Source organism: Pteropus medius, unplaced genomic scaffold (genome assembly GCF_902729225.1).
Source record: "Pteropus medius unplaced genomic scaffold, Ma_sr-lr_union100, whole genome shotgun sequence".
Lineage (NCBI taxonomy): Eukaryota > Metazoa > Chordata > Mammalia > Chiroptera > Pteropodidae > Pteropus > Pteropus medius.
The window spans coordinates 3,819,387-3,842,797 of NW_024352149.1; the positions used below are offsets into that span (position 1 = coordinate 3,819,387).

At 34.7% G+C, this 23,411-nt stretch overlaps 1 protein-coding gene across 11 annotated transcripts in view; it reads right to left on the reverse strand.

The window, feature by feature from the left end:
- The window catches only part of UTRN (utrophin), a 446,059-nt gene that overhangs the window by 145,515 nt on the left and 277,133 nt on the right, over window positions 1-23,411 (reverse strand). The window contains exon 1 of one of the 11 annotated variants that reach the window (XM_039846983.1): window positions 19,053-19,139. The exons of 9 other annotated variants lie outside the window; for them this stretch is intronic. Coding sequence is in view for 1 of the 2 variants with exons in the window: in XM_039846982.1 (XP_039702916.1) it covers window positions 6,453-6,503 (51 nt within the window). In the remaining variant the exon portion in view is untranslated. Of the gene's footprint in view, window positions 1-6,452; window positions 6,519-19,052; window positions 19,140-23,411 lie in introns of those variants that run through there. One more of the 11 variants, XM_039846982.1, reaches the window with a different exon arrangement.

Genomic DNA, 23,411 nt, shown 5'->3' on the forward strand with positions numbered 1-23,411 from the left:
ATATAACTTTCAGTATGTGGAAAATCCTTCCACACATGAGCCTCATCAAAAGTTAGGAAGAAAATCAACAACCAGAAAGTGATCAAAGAAAAAGAAATGTGCACACATTATTTTTCCATTGAACATTTAGTGGCATTTTTATTTGAACAAATATATCAAGAGCTCCTAAAGGCAAAAAATCATCTCAATATTTCTTTTGTATTCTTCACATTAGCCTCTGAGCCTAATATAAAATAGATACAGACAGATAGACAGATAGGCAGACAGACAGATGGACAAATATATAAATGCATGAATAAATGTATGATTGACTGGTATATTAGCCAGTCAATCAGATCACTAAATAATTAGAAGGAATTGTAGTAATGATTTTGTTTAATCTCTTCATTTCAAAAATTTAACATGGGAAACCTAAAATTATTTAGAAGCCTCCACTGCGAAGTCTTACCTACGATTTGACCTGGAAATTTAGAATTACACGCATTTAATGAATCACGCCCCTTCATAGATCAATGTGCAATGATCCACTGGTTTTAAAATCAAGATGCCAGCAAGGGAGGCTGTCAGATCATAAATCTGTAGCATCAAATGCTAAAATAAATTAAAGTTCCATGGAAGAGGGTTTACTCTAACTGTATAGCTGGGAGACTTGCCCTACTAATGCTTACCTCTGTCCCCTGAAAGCCTTTCTGACCATTAACCAGCACAAAATGGTTATTGATAATTCGTTATAGAAATGTAATCCACCTAGGAGCACAGAGTAATGCTCTTCCAAGCATTTAACACAAGTGAGTCATGTGCGCAGAGGGGCCACAGAAAGGTATTCATGCAGTGAAACCAACATTTAATAACAGAACAGATGACGTATTTTAAGGATTTACTTAAAAGGCTTGAAATATATGTTCAAACAATGTAAGCACAATTTAGAAGGTTAAGAAAAGCCAGAGCTGAGAAGAAAAGGACTACTTCTTTTTCCTCTTTTTCTCTAAGTAAAACACCACTAAAAAAGCCTAAGATTGCACACTTTCAGAAGACAGCTAAGAAAAACTCAGAGAGGTTCACTAATCAACAGTTAGTCTTCCTGTATACAACACCTACTACCCAAGTCAAAATAAATTCACAAATAAAGGAACACATTTATTTCCTTAGTGGTTTAATAATTGATATTTTAATATCAACTTTGCCCTTAACTGGACATTTCTTTAATGATGTAACCCACCGAGATATTATATGTAAACACATTATAAGGAATATCACATACATTTTATTTCATTATAGTATTTTATAATCAAGCAATGGCTATAATTATGTAAGCAAAAATATTTCTTTAGATTATGATAAACAGAACCATTTGAACCCTCTGAAGGAAACAGAGGTTCATTAAAGGTGCCACTAAAAAGTCTCCAACAACTAAACTGGTGCTAGAATAGATTCGTTGTCTTTGGGCCTTGTTGACATAAGTTTGGTTTATTTTTCCACGACATGTGTATCTAACCCTACATGGCCACAGCAATGTTTTCTCTGAAGTAGTCTTGACCCCTTTCCTGAAGGTGAAGAAGTGAGGTGAGCAACAACTTCCCTACTGCATCCCAAGGTGCAGGCTAAATCAACAAAGTCAACCGTTAGGGGAAAGGAAATCCACTGTTCCTATCAAAAGTAAGACCGGAATTCAGAGACAGGTTAGGAGTGATTGCCAGGAGCCCAGTAGGATTACTGCCAGAGCTTTAGGTTTGAAAACAAGGAATTATAACTTTAAAAAAAAAATCAGCTATTACCTAAAAAATAAGACGACAACCAAATAACATCACCAAGGGTTGTTATGTGATATGTAAATATACTTTGAGACAATTTGTGAGGCTTCTGGGGTAGTGATTGCAATTACTTAGTCAATTATTAAAGCTAATGTATTGATATCAATTATTTATAAACTACATTTTCTTTCAACAACTAATCTCATAGATTTTAACCACTCTATTAATAATTACGGAATCATAGTCTGACAGACAAGAGGAAGTGTTATCACCTGGTCTGCAGCTGCATTTACGATGCTCTTTTCCCATTTTCTGTGATTATAAATATATGTTAGACAATAGAATTTTAAAAAGTAAAATTACTAAGTGGAACAAGTTTACAATTAACTGCACTTTCAAGATAATTTGAACAAGCCAACTTTGAATGACAATCAATAACCAAAGTGCATTTTATATTCCAACAAAGCAAACACTGCTATTAATAAAAATATTTTTCACAACAAAAAAAGTTCCAAATTCTTGACTCTATACCAGTTGTTACTAAAATACATTAAAATCCTAGTGAATTAAAATACAGTGACTTTCCTTCCAAAGTGCACTTCACATAAACAGGTTTGATCTGCATGTGTGCACAAGTTAAGAGCAGTCACTAAATCTTTCATGTGGCCAAACTATTGCCCCGCTTTAATTATCAAAATCAGATAATATAATCAAAATTGAGCATGTTTGAAACCCCAGTCAAGCATTATTGCACACTAAATGTTTAAAACCACTATCCTGGGGCACCCAATTCCTCAACTCCTCGCCTGTGTAAAAGCACTTCCTATTACCCAGAAAGCTCTTAATTTCTTTCCCAAACACACATCCACACACACATCCACCCACACACCAGACACAATCTCAGTTTCTACCTTATTCTTAAAGTCATCTTTTAAGTCCCAGCTTCAACGTAATTTCTTCAGAAAAGACTTCTGTGCACCCTGATTAGATTAGGGCTATCTGTTGTTGTTATAGCTCCCTCTACTTTTGCTAAATCACACACTTATAGTGGAAAACTTCCTCGTTTAATGTCTGTGTCCTCCCACCAGGCTGTAAGCTCAATGCGGGAAAGTCTTCACTGTTCTCCACTCTATCCCTAAACTCAGCCCGGTGACTGATACAAGCACTTCACAAATATTTACTAAATAATGAACAAATGAATAGACCGTGGAACTAGAAGTTTACAATGTGTTCAAGGATACATTTGTTTTAAAATTAGATATTGCAAGTTGAGCAGTAAAATAACACCTTTGAACTATAATTTAAAAAATTAGTCATTGTAAAAGAGGTAACTGCCATAAAGGAAATTTAGCATTGGTCTGGTTTCTCCATCTCATCGAAGGTGGTACTACTCAGACGCACACACACACACACACACACACACACACACACCACCTTCCACGCACGCACGCACTTTTACCCTTTAAACCGCCCACCCCACACACACGCCCTTGAAGAACTACCATTATCATTAATCATCTAGTAGAACGGCATAAATTAATAAAAGGTAACAGTCACTCAAAATGTCACTGAGCTAAAATTGTCCATTACTCTATCCTCTTTGACTACTAAATAAATGGGACAGTACAAAATGCAAATGGCTTAAGTATGACAGTATATTAACAGCCACCAAAGCCATCACATGCTTCCTTTATGAGTACTTTCCAAGGAGAAAATTAATTCATTAAAGTCAGGTGGCAATAAAACCAACTCATAGGCTGGATTTCAGTGAGGTGCACTGATGGACCAGCTTTCTGTGTCAAGTCAACTTTGACACAAAGCTCTTCCCTCATCACCTGGTTAGATGATTAGGATCTGCTTGCTGGCAGCTACATCTTGTTACAAGGTTGTCTTCTTCTTCTGGTGAGTTCATCTCAACCTCCTTTTTAGGACCACTCTGGGATACTCATGGTTCCTACCAATTGGGGTTTTCTGATCCTTAGTGAGCTGTCACCTGGGGGAAACCTATAGAGAACGCTTCCTGACTCCTGGATCCCAGGGACTTCCAGGATTGTCTTTTCTGGTTTTTGGAGATGAAGAATGAGTACCAAGTGCAACTTGCCCTTCCTGTCTATGCTGGCAAATCACAATCCATGCATCACACGTTTTGGGGCTAGATAACCAAAACATAGATCTCAATCATGTGCCGAACATTCAAATATGAACAGATATCCAATATAAATCATAAAGCCTCTGAATTTCTCTAAAATTCTATAACAGCAACCAGAATTTACCTCCCAAACAAACTGCTGTCCTCAAGTTATGCTAAAGTTCTGCTGTCTTTGGGTAATTTCAATGATCTGATCAGTCTACAACTTTTCAGATTAACCCATCATTGGAAGACCCCACCACCAACCTGACCTTGGACCCTAGTTTTCTCAAAGCCTGAAATGGCTTCAAGGAATACAACAAAATTACCTTTTTGCTATGTCAACCTAAACATCAGACTGAACAATTACGACTACTGATATAAAGAGAAAAGTGTGAAATTACTAATGTTACTATTCTCTCTAGAAGCAGTTCGCTAATACTGAGGAAAAGACAGGACTAAGGGACTTGAGAGTAAAGGTTCTAAGGAAAGACTGTTATTCAGCTTCTAAAGGTATCGTGTCGCTTTTACATTACAGCAGTAAGCCCTGGCCCTTCCCTAGAAATGACATTATTGCTTTCAGAGTTGGGGGAAGGTAGGTAGTTGATTTTTTAGTGGTGTGAGGCAGTGGTACCTTTCCATAATACCAGTTTTCCTGGCAATGAATCCATGTAGCATAGGCTAAATATATGAGACGGCTTTTATGAAAATACACAAAAGGTTTTTTTAAATACCTGAGTTAGAGAAAAATACATTCATGTATGACAACTTCCTACAAATGAAATATGGCAAAGAGATTAACTTTCACATAGATTTTTATAAAGGCGTTTCACACAAAAATAAACATGTAAGGAGAACTCAGGCTGTGAATTGCAGCAGGACTGTTTCTTTGAATTTACTCTTTGTCTCAAAAAAAAAAAAAAGTCCTAAATCAAGCCTTTGACAAGAATAAGCCAGTAGACTTCTTTTACTGTCAATTCAGCTACTAAAATAAGAATATGAAATATGCAGATACTAAGGTTTGGAAGTTAAAAGAGGAAATGTACTCATAAGACCAGTACTAGAATGGCCAAAAGGCTGAAGGAGGTCCTTAAACTCTGGTATCTGACCTGGGCTTTTAAGACTAATAGCAGCAATTACAATACAAAAGTCCAGCTATTGCCCACCATTACTGCCTCTCTGGGGATCTAAGTAATGAATTATTCATGTAACTTATGCCCTATATCTTTTTAGGAAGAAACAGACAAATCTATACAAACCAAGCTAACAGACCTCTTTACGGTCATAAAGTTTGTCACCTGCTGTTACCAGCTGCCATAAAGAAGATATTCTCTCCCTCCTCCACCCCTTTTAAATGGTGAACTGAGTTGACTGGGAACCATCCTTTACTCTCAGGAATTTAGGTGCTTAACAACATATTAAAGTGAGAGGTCAAAGTGCACCCTGCATTATAATCCTTACTTCCAAAGTTGGGGTGTGGGAGAGACGGGAGAAGAGAGAGCATAATTCTTCTTTCTCCATACTCTGCCCACTATACTGTTTCTATAATCGGTAATAACTGCAATGGTTTGGGGAAAAGCTTTCAAATTTTCAAATGACATGGTTTTACACCTTTCTTCCCCGGCGATTGTAGTTTTGTAAGAAAAAAGGCCATTATTCCTTTAATGACTCAATACAGTCTTGCTTATGTTTGTACTTGTAATGAACCATAGGATATTCCTGGGGAAAGTCACTGAGCACATCTGTAACAACCGATAAGTAACTGATCATGATAAGGGTCTGCCCATGATAAGGGCCCTTGGCCTCCTTCTTTCTTTTCCTTTAAAGACTAGAAGTTGAAAGAAGATAGGCACTTGGCATCCAAAGTCTAAAGCAGGCAGGAGCCCATGAATGGCACGTTGAGGTTTTCTGTTTTGTTTAACTATAAATGTAAGGTAGCATTTGGCAGACTAGACTCAATCCTAGAGTGTGCCAAGAACTTTCCTATGGAAAAAAGAACTAAATGCAAAATTAATGATCCAAGCATTAAAGTTCCACAGTGCATGCAAGTACTCCACATTTAAAACAGACACACTCAGAAATAAAAAGTTTAAGATCAGATGTGTCATCGTCACTGTGAGGTGTCTTCTCCTGACTCTCAGAACTGAATCTTCAGTAAAAAGGTTAGAAAAGGCTGTGTTTGGCCACTGCAAGGAGATAAACCTGAGAGGTAACGAAAACAGAACCCACGCCTGATGAAGTCAGATTTTGGCATGAAAGCCTGGTGTTGTTGCTGTTTTTTCCTCTACAAGAAAATGCTTTCAGTTAAATTACCAGCCGACTTGAGTACAAAAGATCTCTTCTGATGTGGAATTCTAAAACCGACAGGCATCATGAGAAGCCCTCCTGACCAAGAGAAAGAATTGCTAATTTTCTCTTTAGTTGAAAAAAATTTTTAAGAGCATATCAAATCAAATATGCTTTAGAAATTATAAATTAATCAGTCGATAGAATATCTGCCACCTAAATGCATAGTAAAAAAGACAAGAAAAAGAAGAAAAAAAGGACATTCATGAAGTCCGTTTTCTGCATACCTTTTCAAATTTTGTCAGCAATTCCCGTAAGCTGAAGTTCAGACCAATCATCGTCCAGTAGCCCTTGAAGTTTACATCTTTCCGGCAAACTTCCTTCAGACAACAGCCTTTAACTTCCAAAAACGGTATCTTTTCTGGCTATACTTTAAAATCCTTTGTAAAATCCTTTACAAGCCTTGGCCTTGAGCAACGGTCCATGAGCAGCAGCAGCAGCTTGTGCTGGGACATTTTAGCCACCCCACTGTGGGTCCGTTTTTTCATGGACTTCGGAGGTCGCAAGGAATAGACCTGCTTCTATAATTTCTGGGAGCTGCATTCCATGAGGCTAGCATGGTCTCCTTTTTCTCTGGGAAGCCCAGGATTCCCTTTTGCTCACCTCACTAATGACCTGCAGCCCACAACTGGTCTCTCCTGGGCCCCAAGCCTAGAGTTTGGTCTCAATTACCCACAGCAAAAAGAAGCTATATCCTGGAAACTTGCATGAGAGAAGGCAAAGAAAAAAAAAAAAAAAAAAAAAGAGCCAAGTATTACCAACTTCCTCCATTCAGACTGGTTTCAGAAAGAAAAAAGAAAAAAAAAAGAAAAAATCCTGGGTAAAGAGCCAGTTTTCAAAGAGCATGACTTATGTAAAGCTCGAACAGCAAGGAGTGTACTCTTCTCTGAAGAAACACCCAAACACGGGACAAGAGGCCACCGGTTTGCACTCTCCCAGACACCGGCAGCCTGCGTTGCTATGGTAACCACCAAGCCAGTTTCAGTCCGTCTCCCTAGGTCAGGCTATGCCTAAGGGATGCTGTCAATGCAACAGAACTAAGCTGTTTGAAAAGTTCTCCTATCTGTCAGGAGAAAAGTTCCAGCAGTAGGTCTCATGTCCCCCTTTGCAGAGTTTGTGGCAGGGGAGCGAGGGCGGCCTCAGCTCCGCCAGCACCCCTTGCTGATCTGACGGTGGTGTTGTAATCCACTTCTTTTTCCAACAGTTGTTTATTATTTTAATCGGCATCCTCCCTTCCACCACCCCTCACACAGTTTGAAGTGAAGCTCACTCCCACTTCCTGGAGGCCTCCCTGCCTCAAAATGCACTACATAGCTCTCAGATCGTCTTGATTCTGAATGGATCCCAGGATTCATATTCCAATTGAGAGCCCACCCATGAAAACAAAAGGTGGTAGGTAAACACCACAATACAAGTCACAAAACAAAATACGTGTGATCAATTGTATTATTTCTGAAAAGCTGTTAATAGTACAACGATGGGGAAAATAAAGGAAAGTTCTTTGATCTCATTGATACCTCTAAGAGTCATTCAGACTGTTTTTATGTGGGGAATTTACTGGTTTCTGAAATAAAACTTAATAAGTGAAACTACTCAAAATGTGAGTAATAACCAGTTACTTTTAAATGTGTCATCGGTTTTGATGTTAAATTATTACTGGCCCTCAGAAAAACACTATCTCCTACAAAGTTTTAAGTATAATTGCTTTAAAGAAAAAAGTTCAATGCAAATGATATACCTTTTGTACTGTTATTGTGGACATCATGCCAAGGCAAAAATATGATTTTGCTTTTTGCATTACATAGCTATTTAGTATACCAATAAAAGTTAAGTGTGACAGATACGTCCATATAAAACATATTTTTCTAGCTGTGTGCAGAATTTCATCATAAATATGTAATGCTTTTAAAAGTGATACCAACACAAACAGAATGTTAATCTTAATATAACTAAGTTTACTCTGTATCAAGGCATAGAGAAAAAAAACAAACAAACAAACACCTGAAATTAGAATATGTATCTCCTAAAAGGCTATTTGAATTACTTAAATATCAAAATTGCTGGCATTCATTTAATCATATGTAGAAAGAGAGTCCATTACCGACAGAAAAGAACAAAAATCTATCAGGGAACAGTATACAATATAGTTCTTATTTTTTGGATTTGTACACCATTTTTCTTCCAGTTTCACTCCCAACTTATTTTCATATCAGTATTTAAATAGCATGTGTTTTACATATGCGGATCTATACAAAATTTAACAAGCTTTTAAAATATTTTCATCATTTATTCATAAAACCCAACATGTCCCCAGGGGCAAAATGGCTTTATGAGATTTCTAGCAGAATGTGTTTCACCTCAAAGTGCCCAATTCAGATATACACAGACACTAATTAATTTCAGAAACAAATGCAGTAAACTAATGATTATCCAGAAATTGATAAGTAAAAATAATCTGTACAGTTTGGACCAAGAAAAGCATTGACATGGGCAGGAAGACCAATCATCAGAAATGGAGTGAAGAAACACACAGAAATTTGACCAGGCTGACCCTGATCTGTGAGGGCTCTGGGGCCACATGCTGAGATCTTTCAACAGCAACAAATAAACTTTTCACGTAAATACAAGACAAAAGGAACCACCAGCACCACCAGCACCACCACCACCATCACAACAAATAAATAAATAAAGGAGAGAGGAGAAAGAACAATCTTTCTCAGCTGGGCAAACTTCCAACTACCACCCAGGGTGCTGGATGTCTGTGATCAGAGACATGTGCAAACACGCGACCCCTCAATGCACGTATCCAAAGACTAAATTAAAAAAAAAAACAAAACTGTGGAACAACAGAGAACACCATAGTCTTTCTCTAAAGTAGACTCTTATGTTTAAAGAGTTCTTATATCAGGACAAAAACTATGTTATTATTAGAGTTCCAAATATCTTTTTATCCTTATATACAAGGCTAATTGTTATGAGGGAAAAGCAGCAGCATCCAAAAGATAAGAGTAAGGGAATTTTTATCAAAATGCTAGTCACCTGTGTTCTAGAAGTGACAAAAACAGGATAAGGAAAGAGAGGAAGAATATGTCCCCACATGGAATTCTAGAGTGGAGTGTCCAAAATCAGTGCCTCTGTACCAACTATTAGCTTCCCTGACATTTCCCGCAAATGCCCCAAACCCATTTCTCAGAACTGACATCCTTGGCTCAGGCAGGAAAGAAAACACTTAAATAAAGCTTCCTTAATTAATGTATAAAATATCAAGGACTAAGACAGTGATGATCCTAACTTCATGACACACTTTTTAGGAGAAAAAGGGTGGGGTGAGGGGGAATTATATTCAGTGGGTCTATATAGAACCATTCAAAAGAAAAATTTTTTTTCAAAAAATTCCCACCTAATTTTAATAACAGGGTAAATATATTCTCACTAAAACACTGGAAAGCAACTAAAAATGTTATTTTTAAGGGTCAAAGACAGATTATTTATGTAAAAATCCAAAGATATTCTACAAAATTCAAATAGCTAAACAATAGATTATTCAAAAGTGCTGTGCTCTTTGATGACTGAGGGACACATTAGAAGTGAGACTTGCATCTCCACAGCCCTTTCCTTTTCTACCAAGCACCTCTTTGATAGACTATCTCTTAAAATCCTGTAATCATTAAAACAAAAAATAGAGGCCTCCAGTGAAAGCAGTATATCACCAGAGAGACATAATAAATTGAATGATGAAATTAGAAATAGTTGACATTTTGCCAGTCTACACTAGTGTGCAAAAATATTCTGTACTCGGCAGAGGGAATACAGTTAGCATTAATACGATGGCTAGGTGGAGAGCCAGGGGAGGGAAGGAGCAATTGCGGGGATTGTTTTATGAACTATATAGATGTCTAGCCAATGCAATATATACTTGAAACTAATTTAAATAAATAAATTTAAAAAAAATTGTGCACTAATTCTCAAGAGGTGGCATAAACATAATGCTACCCCAATCCCTGCAACAGATCAACACTGAATTCCCTAAGATACTTTGGAGAGATAATTCATGTCTCAAACATAGACACCTAGATCCATGAGAAAGTAAAGGTTACCGAACCACAGGAAAACTCAACAATGGCATCAATAAAATCTAAATCTAAATGACTTAATAAAAACCATATTCCACTACCCAAATGACGAGAGCTAAATGTCTATATGGCTTTGGCAAAAACTTTCAAAGGCTAGACTAATTTAAAAACTTATTATACCGAAAAACTGTATATCTTTTCATTTGTTAAAAAATGACTTATTTAGCAATTTCATCAAGGCAATAAGACATTCTTTAGGGTTCAGTCAAATAGAAGCAAAAAAAGCAGTCTAAATGCCCTGTTGAAAAACAGTCCATATGGTGGATCTTAAGATATCCTTCTTGCTACACATAAAGCTCGAGTTTTTAAAAACTATAAAGTATGTTTTCTATGCCAAACCTAACAGGTTTCTCTTTATATTGGTCAATAAAAAGAAAAGAAGAGAAAAGAAAAGAAAAGAAGAAAAAAGAAAAGCAAAAGAAAGAAAAGAAAAAGAAAAAGAAAAGACTTTTGGGATCCTCTAAACTTCTAAAGTGAAGCATATGGAGGTCGATAGGTGAAAACAAATAAATCAGTACATCATGGCTTTATTCAAAACGAAGAGCTTCAGACATGGATAGAAAATTTACTTGTTATAATCCTATTCTGACTCAAGGAAAGATCCAGGTTATAATGCCTTTAAGAGGAAGATTCACAATTCCCCTTTTCATAACTTTACTAAATCGGGGTCTATAATTCAAAAATAAAATAGCTTCAAGACCTTAATCATGAGCTTAGATTTCAATTCATTGTCTCCTGCTGCTGTAGTTCTATTAAGGAGAGACTACGCAACACATTACAGCTTTCTAGTTAACATCAGCCAGCAACCCAGTCTGTCAGCTGGTAGCTATTTAAAGTAATATACAGCCCTAAAGGGCAGAAAGTTCAGTCTAAAATGGAGGCCTGAGCCCCCTGATGAAAGGCGGAACTCTCCTTTTATCCCAGGAAGTTCAGACAATATGCTTTGTACACAAAGAATTATTTTTAATGTTCACCTCTTCAATAATGGCATCTATTCTGATAATTACACAGGTGGCAGTTGGGAAAGAAAAAATATAATTCTTAAGAAAAAGATTCAACACTTTATATATTTCCATAATCTATAGCCAGAAGATTCTACTAGACAGATTAAAGGCACAAAGCGCTTTTTCTTCTAAAGGGAGTGTGGGTGGGTGGGGTAAGGATTGAGGAAAAGAAATTCCAGCTGATCTGCTTCTGAATTAGCCAACCAGGTGCTGGGGTCAGACTTCAGCAACCTTCTGAATATTTAATGATTCAGAAAGCACTTTATTAGGTGACTAAAAATAATGCCAAGACAAGTTAACGTTTCAAAACCACATCCTTCCCAAGAAATACGCAGCATCAGGCAAGAGTGAAACCATCTCAGGCAGCCAAGCCTCACAATTCCAGATGTCCACTGACAGCACAAGCCTGTGGGATATGTAACCAAGTCACACACGGCTTTGGAGATGGTTCCCAAAGGTTTCTAAAGGTTTTTCCAATGTTCCTCAGCTATCCAGATTTAGAAAATTAAAGGCAAAATTAAAATACAATACCAATTTTAATAATAACAACCAACATGTCAAGAATAATAAAAAAATGAAGGTGCTATTTTCACTTACAAGTAAAAAATTGGTACTCCCTCCAGAAGAGTCCAGAATCTGACTATGTATTTAAGGAACTGCACATTGAGTGGACCCAGAGGAAGTTCAAAGTAACCCTGTGAGATCAGCCACGCTTCTGTGTGTAATACTGTCATGATTCATTTTCACTAATCTCACTAATAATATGTCGATACACTTGCCACATGAGCCACTTATACCTTTAAATACAGCCCCCCAAAAGTCATAGACCGTTGCCACTCTTTTTTTCCTAGTATTGTTAGTTATTTTCTATACCTTTATCTCACTCCCCTCATTTGTTTGCTCTGAGCAGTGAGTTCTACCTTATGACTTTGTTTCTTCTCAAAGTTTCCAATAAAGTGTTCTATAAACAGTGAACCCAGACTGTGTATTATTGCAACTCATAATAAAATCAGTAGGCTGATTACAGAGGGAAGAATTCCTATGTTTGACAAAGTTAAGTTAAGCCATTACATTTCCTGGAGATTATTAGAAGCAGCAGAGTTGACTTTTAAAAATCCGCCACATTTGGGGCTGGAGATAATTTAGTAATATCCATCAAACATTAAAATGCATATAACCTTTGAGTCAAATTCTATCTCTAGAAATTTAATTTGCAAACATGTGTAAAGACGTATGTACAGGGATGCTTAATAAGTCCTATTTGACACAGTAAAAAGCTAAAAACAATCTAAATGTCTATCAATAGGTAACTGTGTAAATAAATTATGGCAGATTTCAACAGTGGAATGCTGTTCAGCTATGTAAAAGAGAAGATGGCTAAGTGCTGACAAAAAAAACAACCCTTAATATATACATGCATGTAGGACACATATGTATGTGCCCTGAAAAGGGACACTGACGTAGTTATATAAAAGGACAATATATGAACTACAGATAATATTCCTGGAGAGATATGTAAGAAGACAAAATGTGGTTACTTCTGGAAGAGGGACTGGAGATCTGAATATGTTGAAAGAGACACTTTATCTTAAGTCTTATATACTGTATGAAAATTTTACCACAGGCATATGGTACTTTTTCCATGTAAAATTAAATCAGTATGCAGAGGGAAAATTCCCAAGTAAAACACATTTATCTTTCTAGGTAGATATTTATTTTTTTAAAACGGTAGCATCATTAGATTTGAAGGTAAACACCACTGGAGACAATCATTTTTGTTCTGAAAGTTTCAGAAGTTTTGAAGTGCCAGATGGTCTGACATTCTAGCAAATCAGGCCTCAATAGAAACAAGCCTTCAGTGGTGGGCTGGTCAATGGTAAACTTTTCTAAAGGAAACAGAGACAAAGCCTTTTTGTTCTCATCAGTTACTCTATAACTAGTGACTCCAGTTTATTTAAATAATAACTGTGTCTAAACCGGCATTACAGAATGTAAGTCAATCTCATTCCCAGGAAACCAATACTTCTATTGTCATCTAATACTGTGATAGCTTTTGGCACACAATTTTTTGCAATGTTTATAATAAGATGATATACATCCAAAAAAGAATATCTAGCCTGATTTCTTCAAGGAAATGGAAAAATGGTTTCATCTGTCAATGGGCTAAGTGATCCAACCTAGTGGGCTGGCAGACTACGTGTGCCTCTAAAGAGAGGCTGCAGTACAAACAGCAATTTTGCTCATGGTCCTAAGTTACAGTAGGTGAGAGAGAAAATACTATGGACCCTGCTGCCCTGCTTGTCATGTCTGGAGAAGACATGCTTGATGCGCTATGAAGGTTACTCCAACAAAATACTGAAGGAAAGGTACCACGACAGGTGAAGCAACCATTGAATACCAAGATCGGGCACATCTTTGCTTTAGGGCTTCATCAAACAGTGAAGGAGATTTATAATCTCTAGCTCTACATTAAATATTGTCAAACTGAGGGATTTAAAGCACAACTTAAATATGGAATTTGATCTGGCAGGTGTTTTAGCTTTAAAATCAAATTATGAGATGACTGTAGTAATAGAGTCTTTAAAAGCACAATATAAAATCTAGTATTTATATAAAAAGAGTACTGCCATCAAATTCATAACCTTGGGAGGCTAAACAAATACCTAAGTGATATTACTACTGCACAAAACCTTTTGGAATATTACTTCAGAATGTCTTTATCATTAACAAAAGATCCATATAAATAAATTTGATCCCATTTTTTTCAGTTATTACTGCCACTTTTACCAAAATTTTAGCACCCATCTTGAGCACCAGATGGAACTGAATGACTGTTGGCAATATGCACACTCACAAAATACACTGTAAGTCTAAGATCTATCACAAATAAGTAGATTCAAAACATACTGCATGTTATTAAGAATGCTACAAAGAATACATAATATTGAAAAAATATGAAACTAATTTAGAAAACTTCAATGGAACCTGAATGTTGCTAAAAAATATTTTGAAGAATAATAATATTCTTTGACTCATCCTACCCCATCTCTATTCCCATTTTCTGAGCTGTTCCTTTTTAGCTGTGGCATGTTATTTTAAATGCCTCTTAATTATCTTACAGCCAATAGTACACACTCTTACAGAAAAGATTATAGCTCAGAATGTCATAAGTTTAAATCCTTAGAATATAATTTTCTCATTAGAAATTATGTAGACTATACTATTACTCTGATAGCCTGAAAAGCAATACAGAACCTTTTCAATATTACGAGAAAGTAATCATCGAAATTACATATGAACACGATTACTTATTTGTATTGTTACATCCCAGCCTTGGTGTATTATATCTTTCATGGGATAAATAAGAAAGAATAATATTCTTGGTGTCAAGGGACTAGGGTTGTGACTCCATCTATTACACTTATCTAGCTGCTTGACCAAGAAAAAGACACTTGAACCCTTGTCTGGACCTTGATTTTTTCTTAGTAAAATGACCCTCTGTCACTTCAGCAAACATTCAAATACTCTTACTAAGAAAGATGTTCATTAGTACTGTATTATTGTTTGGTCATTAGTTTCAACAAAAAATCATTGATAGTTAGAAAATGTTAGTTATAGTACAATCAAGACTTTCATACAATTCTATGCAATACCAGGAGTACCTGAACTGAATTTTCTAGGAGAGAAAGTAAAGGTTCTACAAAGTTTAGATACGTTTCTGAAACATTAATAAAAACTCTGAAAATTATTATTACAATAGACTATTTTGAGAAGCATGTGTATGTTTTCTTAGCATTTCTGTATATTTTCACCAAAATGTTTATAACTTGTTAAGTGTTAACATCGGCTATTATTAGCAATAAGATTTTAAAACCAAATTTAAATAAATTAGTAAAAAGTTAATCACCGATCACTAATTATTAAAAAGCAATTTTATGTAACAATATATCAATCACATTAGTGAAGTGGTTCTAAACTAGGAATACGCTTTCTATTTTGTTCACTGATGTATCCCAGAGTTTACAGTAGTCCCTGACACATAATAGACAACCAAAAATAATAACTGAATTACTGAATTGATGTCCTACATACCATCTCTACATAAGCTCATAAAATGTTGAGACGTCACACAACTAGGAATCACCAATAAATATACCTAAATTATCGACCACTTAAATATCGAAATATCTTAATTTTTTTGATATTCTCACTCACCTCCTAACATTATTTCAAGCCATTCTTCTTGACTCTCATCTCTTTCCTCTAATTATCTTTTGTATCCTATTAGCATGATAAACCAAAGTAAATTCTTTTCAAACACTCCTTTAATCAAAAAAATCACTTATTTTATCTCGCCTTCTAGTTCCTCATTTATAAAACAAGTATAATAATAGCTAATTCAAATGTAAATTATCTATGAATACACATATCTGGCAAGCTGTGTTTGATCCATAGAAAACAATAATAATAAATAAAAAGTACATCCCCTGCTTACAGTTTTAAAATTCAAAAGTTCTTGATACTATCAATGCCAGCCGCTATACCTTTCCTTAATGGCTCTCCACATCCCAACTTCCAAAAATTCAAACTGCAGTGTAGCACTGCCCAGTCAAACTTTCTGCAATAATGGAAATATTCTCTATTTCTGATGTCCAATAGAGTAGAATGGCTATTGGGTCACATTTTAATTAATTTAAATTTAAAAGCAGATGGTCACATATGGCTAGTGACCTTCCTGTATATTCCAGGAGTGATTTCCTTACAATATTCTTAAGGATACACTTTTCTAGCTTTTTCTCTATTGAAGGGATTCTTTTCTCTTAAATAATAGCCTCTCCTTTTTCTATCCATTTAAATTTTATCCAGCCATCAAGGCGGACTCAATTTCCACCCTCTACAAAAAGGCTTGTACTCTCACTTTTACAATTTCCTATCTACATCTCCATTATGCTGCCCTACTATCCTGTACTTTACTTACACATTGCCTTAGTAAATATGTAAGTAAGATTGTTTTTTCAATTTGTTTTACCTTTCCTCTAACCTTAATAGGGCGTGGCTCTGAGAAGGAGAAAAAAGTTAAATACATTTGTCCCTCAAATGACCTGAAGAATGCTAAACATATAACCATTGTTCAATAGATTTTCATTGACAAGAATAAAACGATTAGAAATTATTAAAATTTTACATCCTTAAAGTGATTTTACAATTGAAAAAAAAAAAAGCCATGATCTTGGCAGACACGTACATTTACACAGTTACTAAAATAGTTAATCTAATTCAACATTCAAGTAAAAAATTCTAGGGGCTATTTTAATCATCTTTCCATTTCCTGAAAAACTCCCAAGTTTCTCTAAGATTTTGCACTTATCTTGCCCATAAATTTCTCCAAAGAAAGAGAGGTTTCAGTCTTTCTTTTGTAAACCACTCATGCTTAACTTCTTGACATAAAAAGTTAATTTGAATGTATTTTTTAAGAGTCGCACTTTAAATTTTAAAAGAAAGTGCTGCCCTCTTGTGAAATGAGGTAGAAGATTTATCATTTCACTGACAGTTGAGTAAATATCACAAAGGAATTAAAAGTTAAAATTTAACATTAAAACTAGATAGAGTTTATCTCAAAGTTGCATGTCTTTCCCAGAGGTCTCTCCCTCATGCTCTCGGTTAATTTTTCAACCAAATGAAAAGTGGATCATCAGGGTAAACAACTGTACTATACCTGGAAAATAATAAGTGACTGGAATCACTATAATAGCAATAAAAGTTGTAGTTCTTCAATATTGTATTACTTAGGACACAATGGGAGTAAAGTCAGTGAAGAAGTAGATGAGTCAATGACAATGTGGGAAGTCACAAGTCAACTCACTTTCTGACCTTGGGCAAGATTTTAACTCGTCTTCAGTCTGCTTATTTACATATAAAGTGAGTATTTTAATAATACTCCAAATTACATACATTTTTGTTGAAAGTCAGTGAAATAGCAGAGGTAAAATAATTAGTCTAGTCCTTTTCACATGGTAAGTGCTTATTAAAGGTTGAACTAATAGTAATATTACCATACATACAATAATATTCATAACAGGCATTTATACAATGAAGCCCTTTAGAAAGTCTAACAATCGCAATATATATTGTCCTTTATTCAAGCATCTATTATGTGGCACAGGTACTAGATACCAAGAAAAAAGATATAAAAGTAATTACTTTGAAGAAGCTTACAATCTGAGCTCTCCATGAAAATACATGGGAAACCATTTTATGAAGAACAAAGGTGAACAGATTCACAATTCTCAGAAATGACTGCTATAAATCCTATGGGCTTGAAGGATCCAATTAAACATACCAGTTTACTAAAAACTTACTTGAGTGACATATAATAGATTATAGCAATTCTAAGGATACCAAGAACTAGAATAGGAGAAGAGAAAAAAAAAACGCCACAAATTTAGTGTTAACCAATAGTTTCCTCTCCTTCCACAGATTATGCCTTCTTAAAATGAACTTTCCCTCCCATCCTCTCCTCTGAGATTGGAATAGAAGGAGGATGAGAGGATGACTGGACAAAATAGTATAGTATAGACAGACTAAACCATCTTGACTATTTCTTCATGAGTAATTCACAAACCAGTTTTCATCTACCCTCCACATCAGGACACACATGTAAATAGCTACTATTTACATATGAATATTAGGAACAGGTGTGCCCATAAAAGAAAAAGTGTTTAGAACATCCTTTGATTTGATTCCCAGCACCCTAAGAGAGCTATTTGAAGTAATCTTCAGGAAATTCTTTTGTAATATAGAAGATCTTTTGTCAAATTAAAAGCTCCTCCCCCCATATATTTGTTTTAGCAGTTTGAATTTTTATGCATGAGAGGTTTTCTTAACTTGAGAAAACAACCATTTTCCTGATTGGAATTATAATAGAGAATAAAGGAGTATCTGGATAGTGAAAAAGTGCCTTAAGGATGAGTATGAATGTTTAGTAATATAATACAGTTTGGGGACAGCTTCCTCCCCCCAAAAAAGTCCTTTAAAAAACCCTATAAAAATGCAGGAATGACAATCATGCTGTTCTAATATTCTAATTAGTTGTCTCTCTGTTCAAATATCAGACAGTCACAGAGGAACCTAGTAACATTTTGGTGAGCTGAGAAAAAAAGTCTCCAATTAAATGTTACAGAAAGAACAATTTTACACACATGATTTATAACATTTTAAGTTAAATAATGCTTTGATTTTACTGAACTTAGGCAAAAGAAATGTTGACTCATCAAACACATATGGGGATTCTTCCAAAAAATATATGAAGGTTAAAAAGGTGGGAAAAGACATGCTTCAATAACTTTTCAAGCTGAACAGAATTACACTATAACCACTAATTTTCTTAATCTTATACAGGTGGCAGAAGTTTGACAAAGTGAACTGTTAAGTAAGTACAGTAAAAGAGAAGTCGACCTAAGTCTCATTATCGTTTATTTAATCAGGTAAAACAGATCTGTCCAGTGACCCATATTAAGATCAACAAGGAAAAGTTTTCAAGTTCAGAGAATTAGAGAAATGGGCCCCCAAAGCATGTGCTAAATAATAACTTTTCAATAAAGGTGTGGTGATTCAATTTGATGGATCACTGAACACCATTTTGACATAAATTTTTTTAAAGAGGTGCTCTCTCCCTCCTACCCTTACTCACAGTCAGCACTTCTCTGGCATCTCCCACAGTCTGGCAGTCAGAACCACGCTCTGAGTAGCTCAGAACAGTCACATCGCCAACACAGCTTTCTACATATCTTCCCAATTCCCAAACCCCACCCCACCCCTGTTACTGCTACTGATAAACCCTAACAGCTCCCATGTTCAGCGCAGATTTTTTGATTACCAACTTTAAGACGACTTTCTCTGGCTCATTTTATTTTTTCAGATTCTTATGTAAGTCCTCTAACCCTTAAGATTCTGTCTCCTGTTATTAATCAGAGAGCTAGGGTCAATCTACCTTGTTGACTTGTATTAATTACCTTGTTAAGATTGCAAAGCACCATTCTACCACAAAGATCACATTTCCATCATTTATCTAAATTTTTGTGCTTTCTGTTCTTTTCAATAAACAAATACTTTGTAACTAAATAGTATCTAAGTTCTAGGACTTTTTCTTTAAAAGTAAACTACAGTTCTATTGCATTAAATAAATAAAATCATGCATAATAATTAGGACAGACAAAAAGAATTCTCTATAGTATCTTCAAGAAAAACAAATTACATGAGAATAAGAATTAAGTTTAATCACTGACAGATATATTTCTAGGACTTTAGAGAAATCTATGCCAACTAGGTTTGAATTCATTATCAGTATTTACTGAAATCATGATAAAGCTGGTTTCTCTGAAAAACTAAGAATTATGAAATTATAGTTCTTTAAAAAAGATAAAACTGAAAAAATATAACTAAAATACTGTTAGGGAAAAATATAAATTAGGCCTCTAAAAATAAATGTATGATTAATACATAAAAATACATATTTAAACATATACTTAGTTACCATAATTTTCTCTTCATTTTTAAAGCTTTTTGAATTACTATTAGCATATTAACAGCTTATAAAATTAAATAATATTACATATGTTAAAAAATACTTTTAAATTTGTTTAATCAGTCAGAGGAGAGATCATCACTTTATACCCTGGTATTTTATACCAAACGTCTAATTCAGTTTAGAAAATAATTGTGCTTATATATGAAACGCTGTATTTTGGATCACTGGATCCAAAACGACATCAATATCAGCCATTTGAACTAGTCAGAGAGACTTTTTCAGTACTAATTTTAGAGTTTATTTAAAATGGCATAAGAGATCAAGATTAGGAACTTTTATTCTTTGGTTTTGTACATGGTTCCATAAGGTTTTGCTTTTCCTAAACATGTGCTGACATGCTTTAGCAATTGTGTGGCCATGCTTTTATTCACATATATGCCCCCTTTGTAAATGTAAAAATAAGTTAGAGTTGTATGTGACACAATAGTAAAGAGAAAAATTCCCCACTAATTTTGCCCTTTTCAGGAAGATGATGAAAATAATTAACTAAACCACGAATATGGCAAGCTGTAGATAATGTGGACTCAGTTGCACCTGTGAAACATAATTTTAAAAAGTGTGCATGTATGTGTGTAGAAGTATACAGTAGTACAATTTTTTATCTAGTCTCAGGAACGCTCCGGCGAAATTAACACAGATTTTTAACAAAACCTAATTATTTATAAACTAAACAGAAACTTGCATATTTCCATCAAAACTATTCAATTCAAACTACTCTCCCTCTGGGCAAAGTTAAACTCATTTCTTTCCAACACTTTGGATCTTAACCTAGACTTTGGTGCTGGTAGTTCCCTTAAATACATCATTTTCCTGCCCACTCTAATAAATCAAAATTTAAACTTTTACCTTTAGAGCCTCTTCTCCACTTTCATGAAATTTGCTCTGCTTCAAAAATGATGATCATTCATATATTTTACTTTCTAGATCCCATCGTTCCCTGATAAAAACAAGAGCACTTTGACACAGTACCTTTAATCTTTGCCTTGGATTTTGCCTCCACCCATTAATAAATTTTCCAGGACAACGTACTATTATTTTCACTAAAGCCACAGGATTATGTTGGATGGAAGGGGTACTGAAACAAAGTGCCCTGGGTGCGGACAGACTCCAGGAGAAATTATGTCTATGTAAACCAAAAAGTATGAATTAGGCACAGGGTCAAAATTTTCCTGATTATATAACATCTGTTTAAGAATCACATCCCATAATACACTACACAGCCATAAGTATAATCTATGCAGGGAAATCAAAATAATGAAATACGATAGAATCACACTAATATTTATTCCCCTAATTCTAGGAGTAACTATGTTTTATATTCAGAATAAAATGACTGCTCTATTGGAAAAAGATGTCCTCCTCCATGGACTGGAAATGTTGTATCAGTGTTTTGTTGTTGTTGTTGTTGTTTTTCCTCTCCTCAAACAAAGAAGGCATTTCCAGTTAAAAAGATGAAAACAAATGGGAAGTACTAGAGTTCCTTGAGAGGGTGGAGGAGATGGGTAGATTTGTGACTTTTTATTTCCAAACTGACCTTCTGTCACTAGTGCATAAAACAGCTGGAATTTAGCCATAAGTAGCACAACTTTCCTGAGAAGGAAGAAAGTAAATACATAACTTAGAAGTTAAAAAACATCCCTCCCAAATCTCTCAAAATATATCAATTTTTGCCTCTTGGGAAAAGGGTTAGAAGAACAACAGATTGCATTAAAAAAAAAATCGATTACGGTGAAAATGACGTCAGATTAGCAGGAAAGTAAAGATAATGACTAGAAAGATTTAAAAATGACTAGGACAATTAAGAAAAAAAATCTGAAGCTCTATACGATATGTACAACCTCTATGGACCTATGCCACAAATTAAATCCACACCTGTAAAATTTCCTGACTCATAACATAGGGTATTTGTACAAGCAGTATAAAATTAAATGAAAATTAGCTATAATAAAAAAAAGAATTCAGACCATGTTTTTGCAGCTTTTTAACTGAGTTAAAATTGGCTAACCCACACATAGATAGACAGTAATTAGAAAAATATTATCATCTTTTCAAAAAGGAATATACACTCTGCCTTGAGATCTCATTAACTTTGAATAAGTTCCAGTTAAAGACAAACAGTTTTTATATATCATACTAGATTTTAATCACAGCTAAATATAGTTGCTAATTTTATATTCATGTAAACACCTGCATTGCCTGTGTCAAGATTTCTGAGCAATAAGATTTCTGTGGACCTAAAAGCACAAAATCAACCAATCACTAATTAATTACCTATTCATGGAAATATTATTCAGGCCTTCAGTATTTTTTCCTTAATAACTGGGTTCTACTCATTGAATTTACTGAAAGCACAGGAAAAAACTCAAACTCTAAAATTAGCATTTTGTTGTATCACTTAATAAAAGCATGGTACCCAGAATCTAAAATTATCTCAGGGCCAAAGAATAATTTCAATTATAGGTTATTGTCATTGGTGAGAATGTGTTAAGATCACTGGGACACTAACATTAAGGGCACTATTTTTATTAATTCATCTTCTTCAGTTCCAGAAAGAAAAGTTATCTTATTTCATTTTATTTACTTATTAGTCTGACATAAATATTCTTTGTTCAAGAACTTCTTGTCCTTAAATAAAAGTGGGGAAAAAATGGCAATAGAAATGCAATATTTCAACTACATTAAATGAAAATAACTCTAGTACATTTTGGATTTTAAAAACAACAAAGATCACAGTTAAGAAGCAGCTATTTTCAAAATATTTGGATTTATAATATAAATATTGGGACCATGTTGGCAGACTTTCATACAAACCCCTAATAATAACAGTTGTTAAAACAAGTATTTATATAGCAATTTTAATGAGACCAGAGCTTTGAACAAATAAAGATAAACTGTACTCATGATTATATACCTCCCTGCCTCAAATCAGTATGTTGCAAGATACTCTGTAAGAGATAAAAAAAAAACTAAAGACATTTTTGGGGGCCAACATCTCAAGAAACGGTAAGCTAATAATTTTAGTAGAGAAAAAATACATAAATTTTATTTATAATACCTGTTGAGAAAATAGATGTAAAAGAGTTTAGACTTTGTTTATTAAGTAGTGTACTCTTGCAAATATTTTCAAACTTAAGAGTAAACTATAAATTTTCTGAAGTTCTTTAGTATTATACTAAGGATATTCTCAATATCTATGTTTGGGATGAACTTTAGAGGTCCTCTAGTCTACTTTTATATAATGATTTTCCTTTTGACACAATGGAAAACTGCCTCTTAATGCACTGGATTCCAAAATGTCTTCTTTATATTAAAGCAGGAAAAGGGTGCCTCCATGACATACATGTCTTACTTTCCCCTTCTGCTGATATCACAGAACAAACTCACATTTTCAAAAGATGACTTTTTCTTTACTGGAATGTAATTATCATGACTCCTTAGTTTTATCTTTTTCTTTTCTTTTCT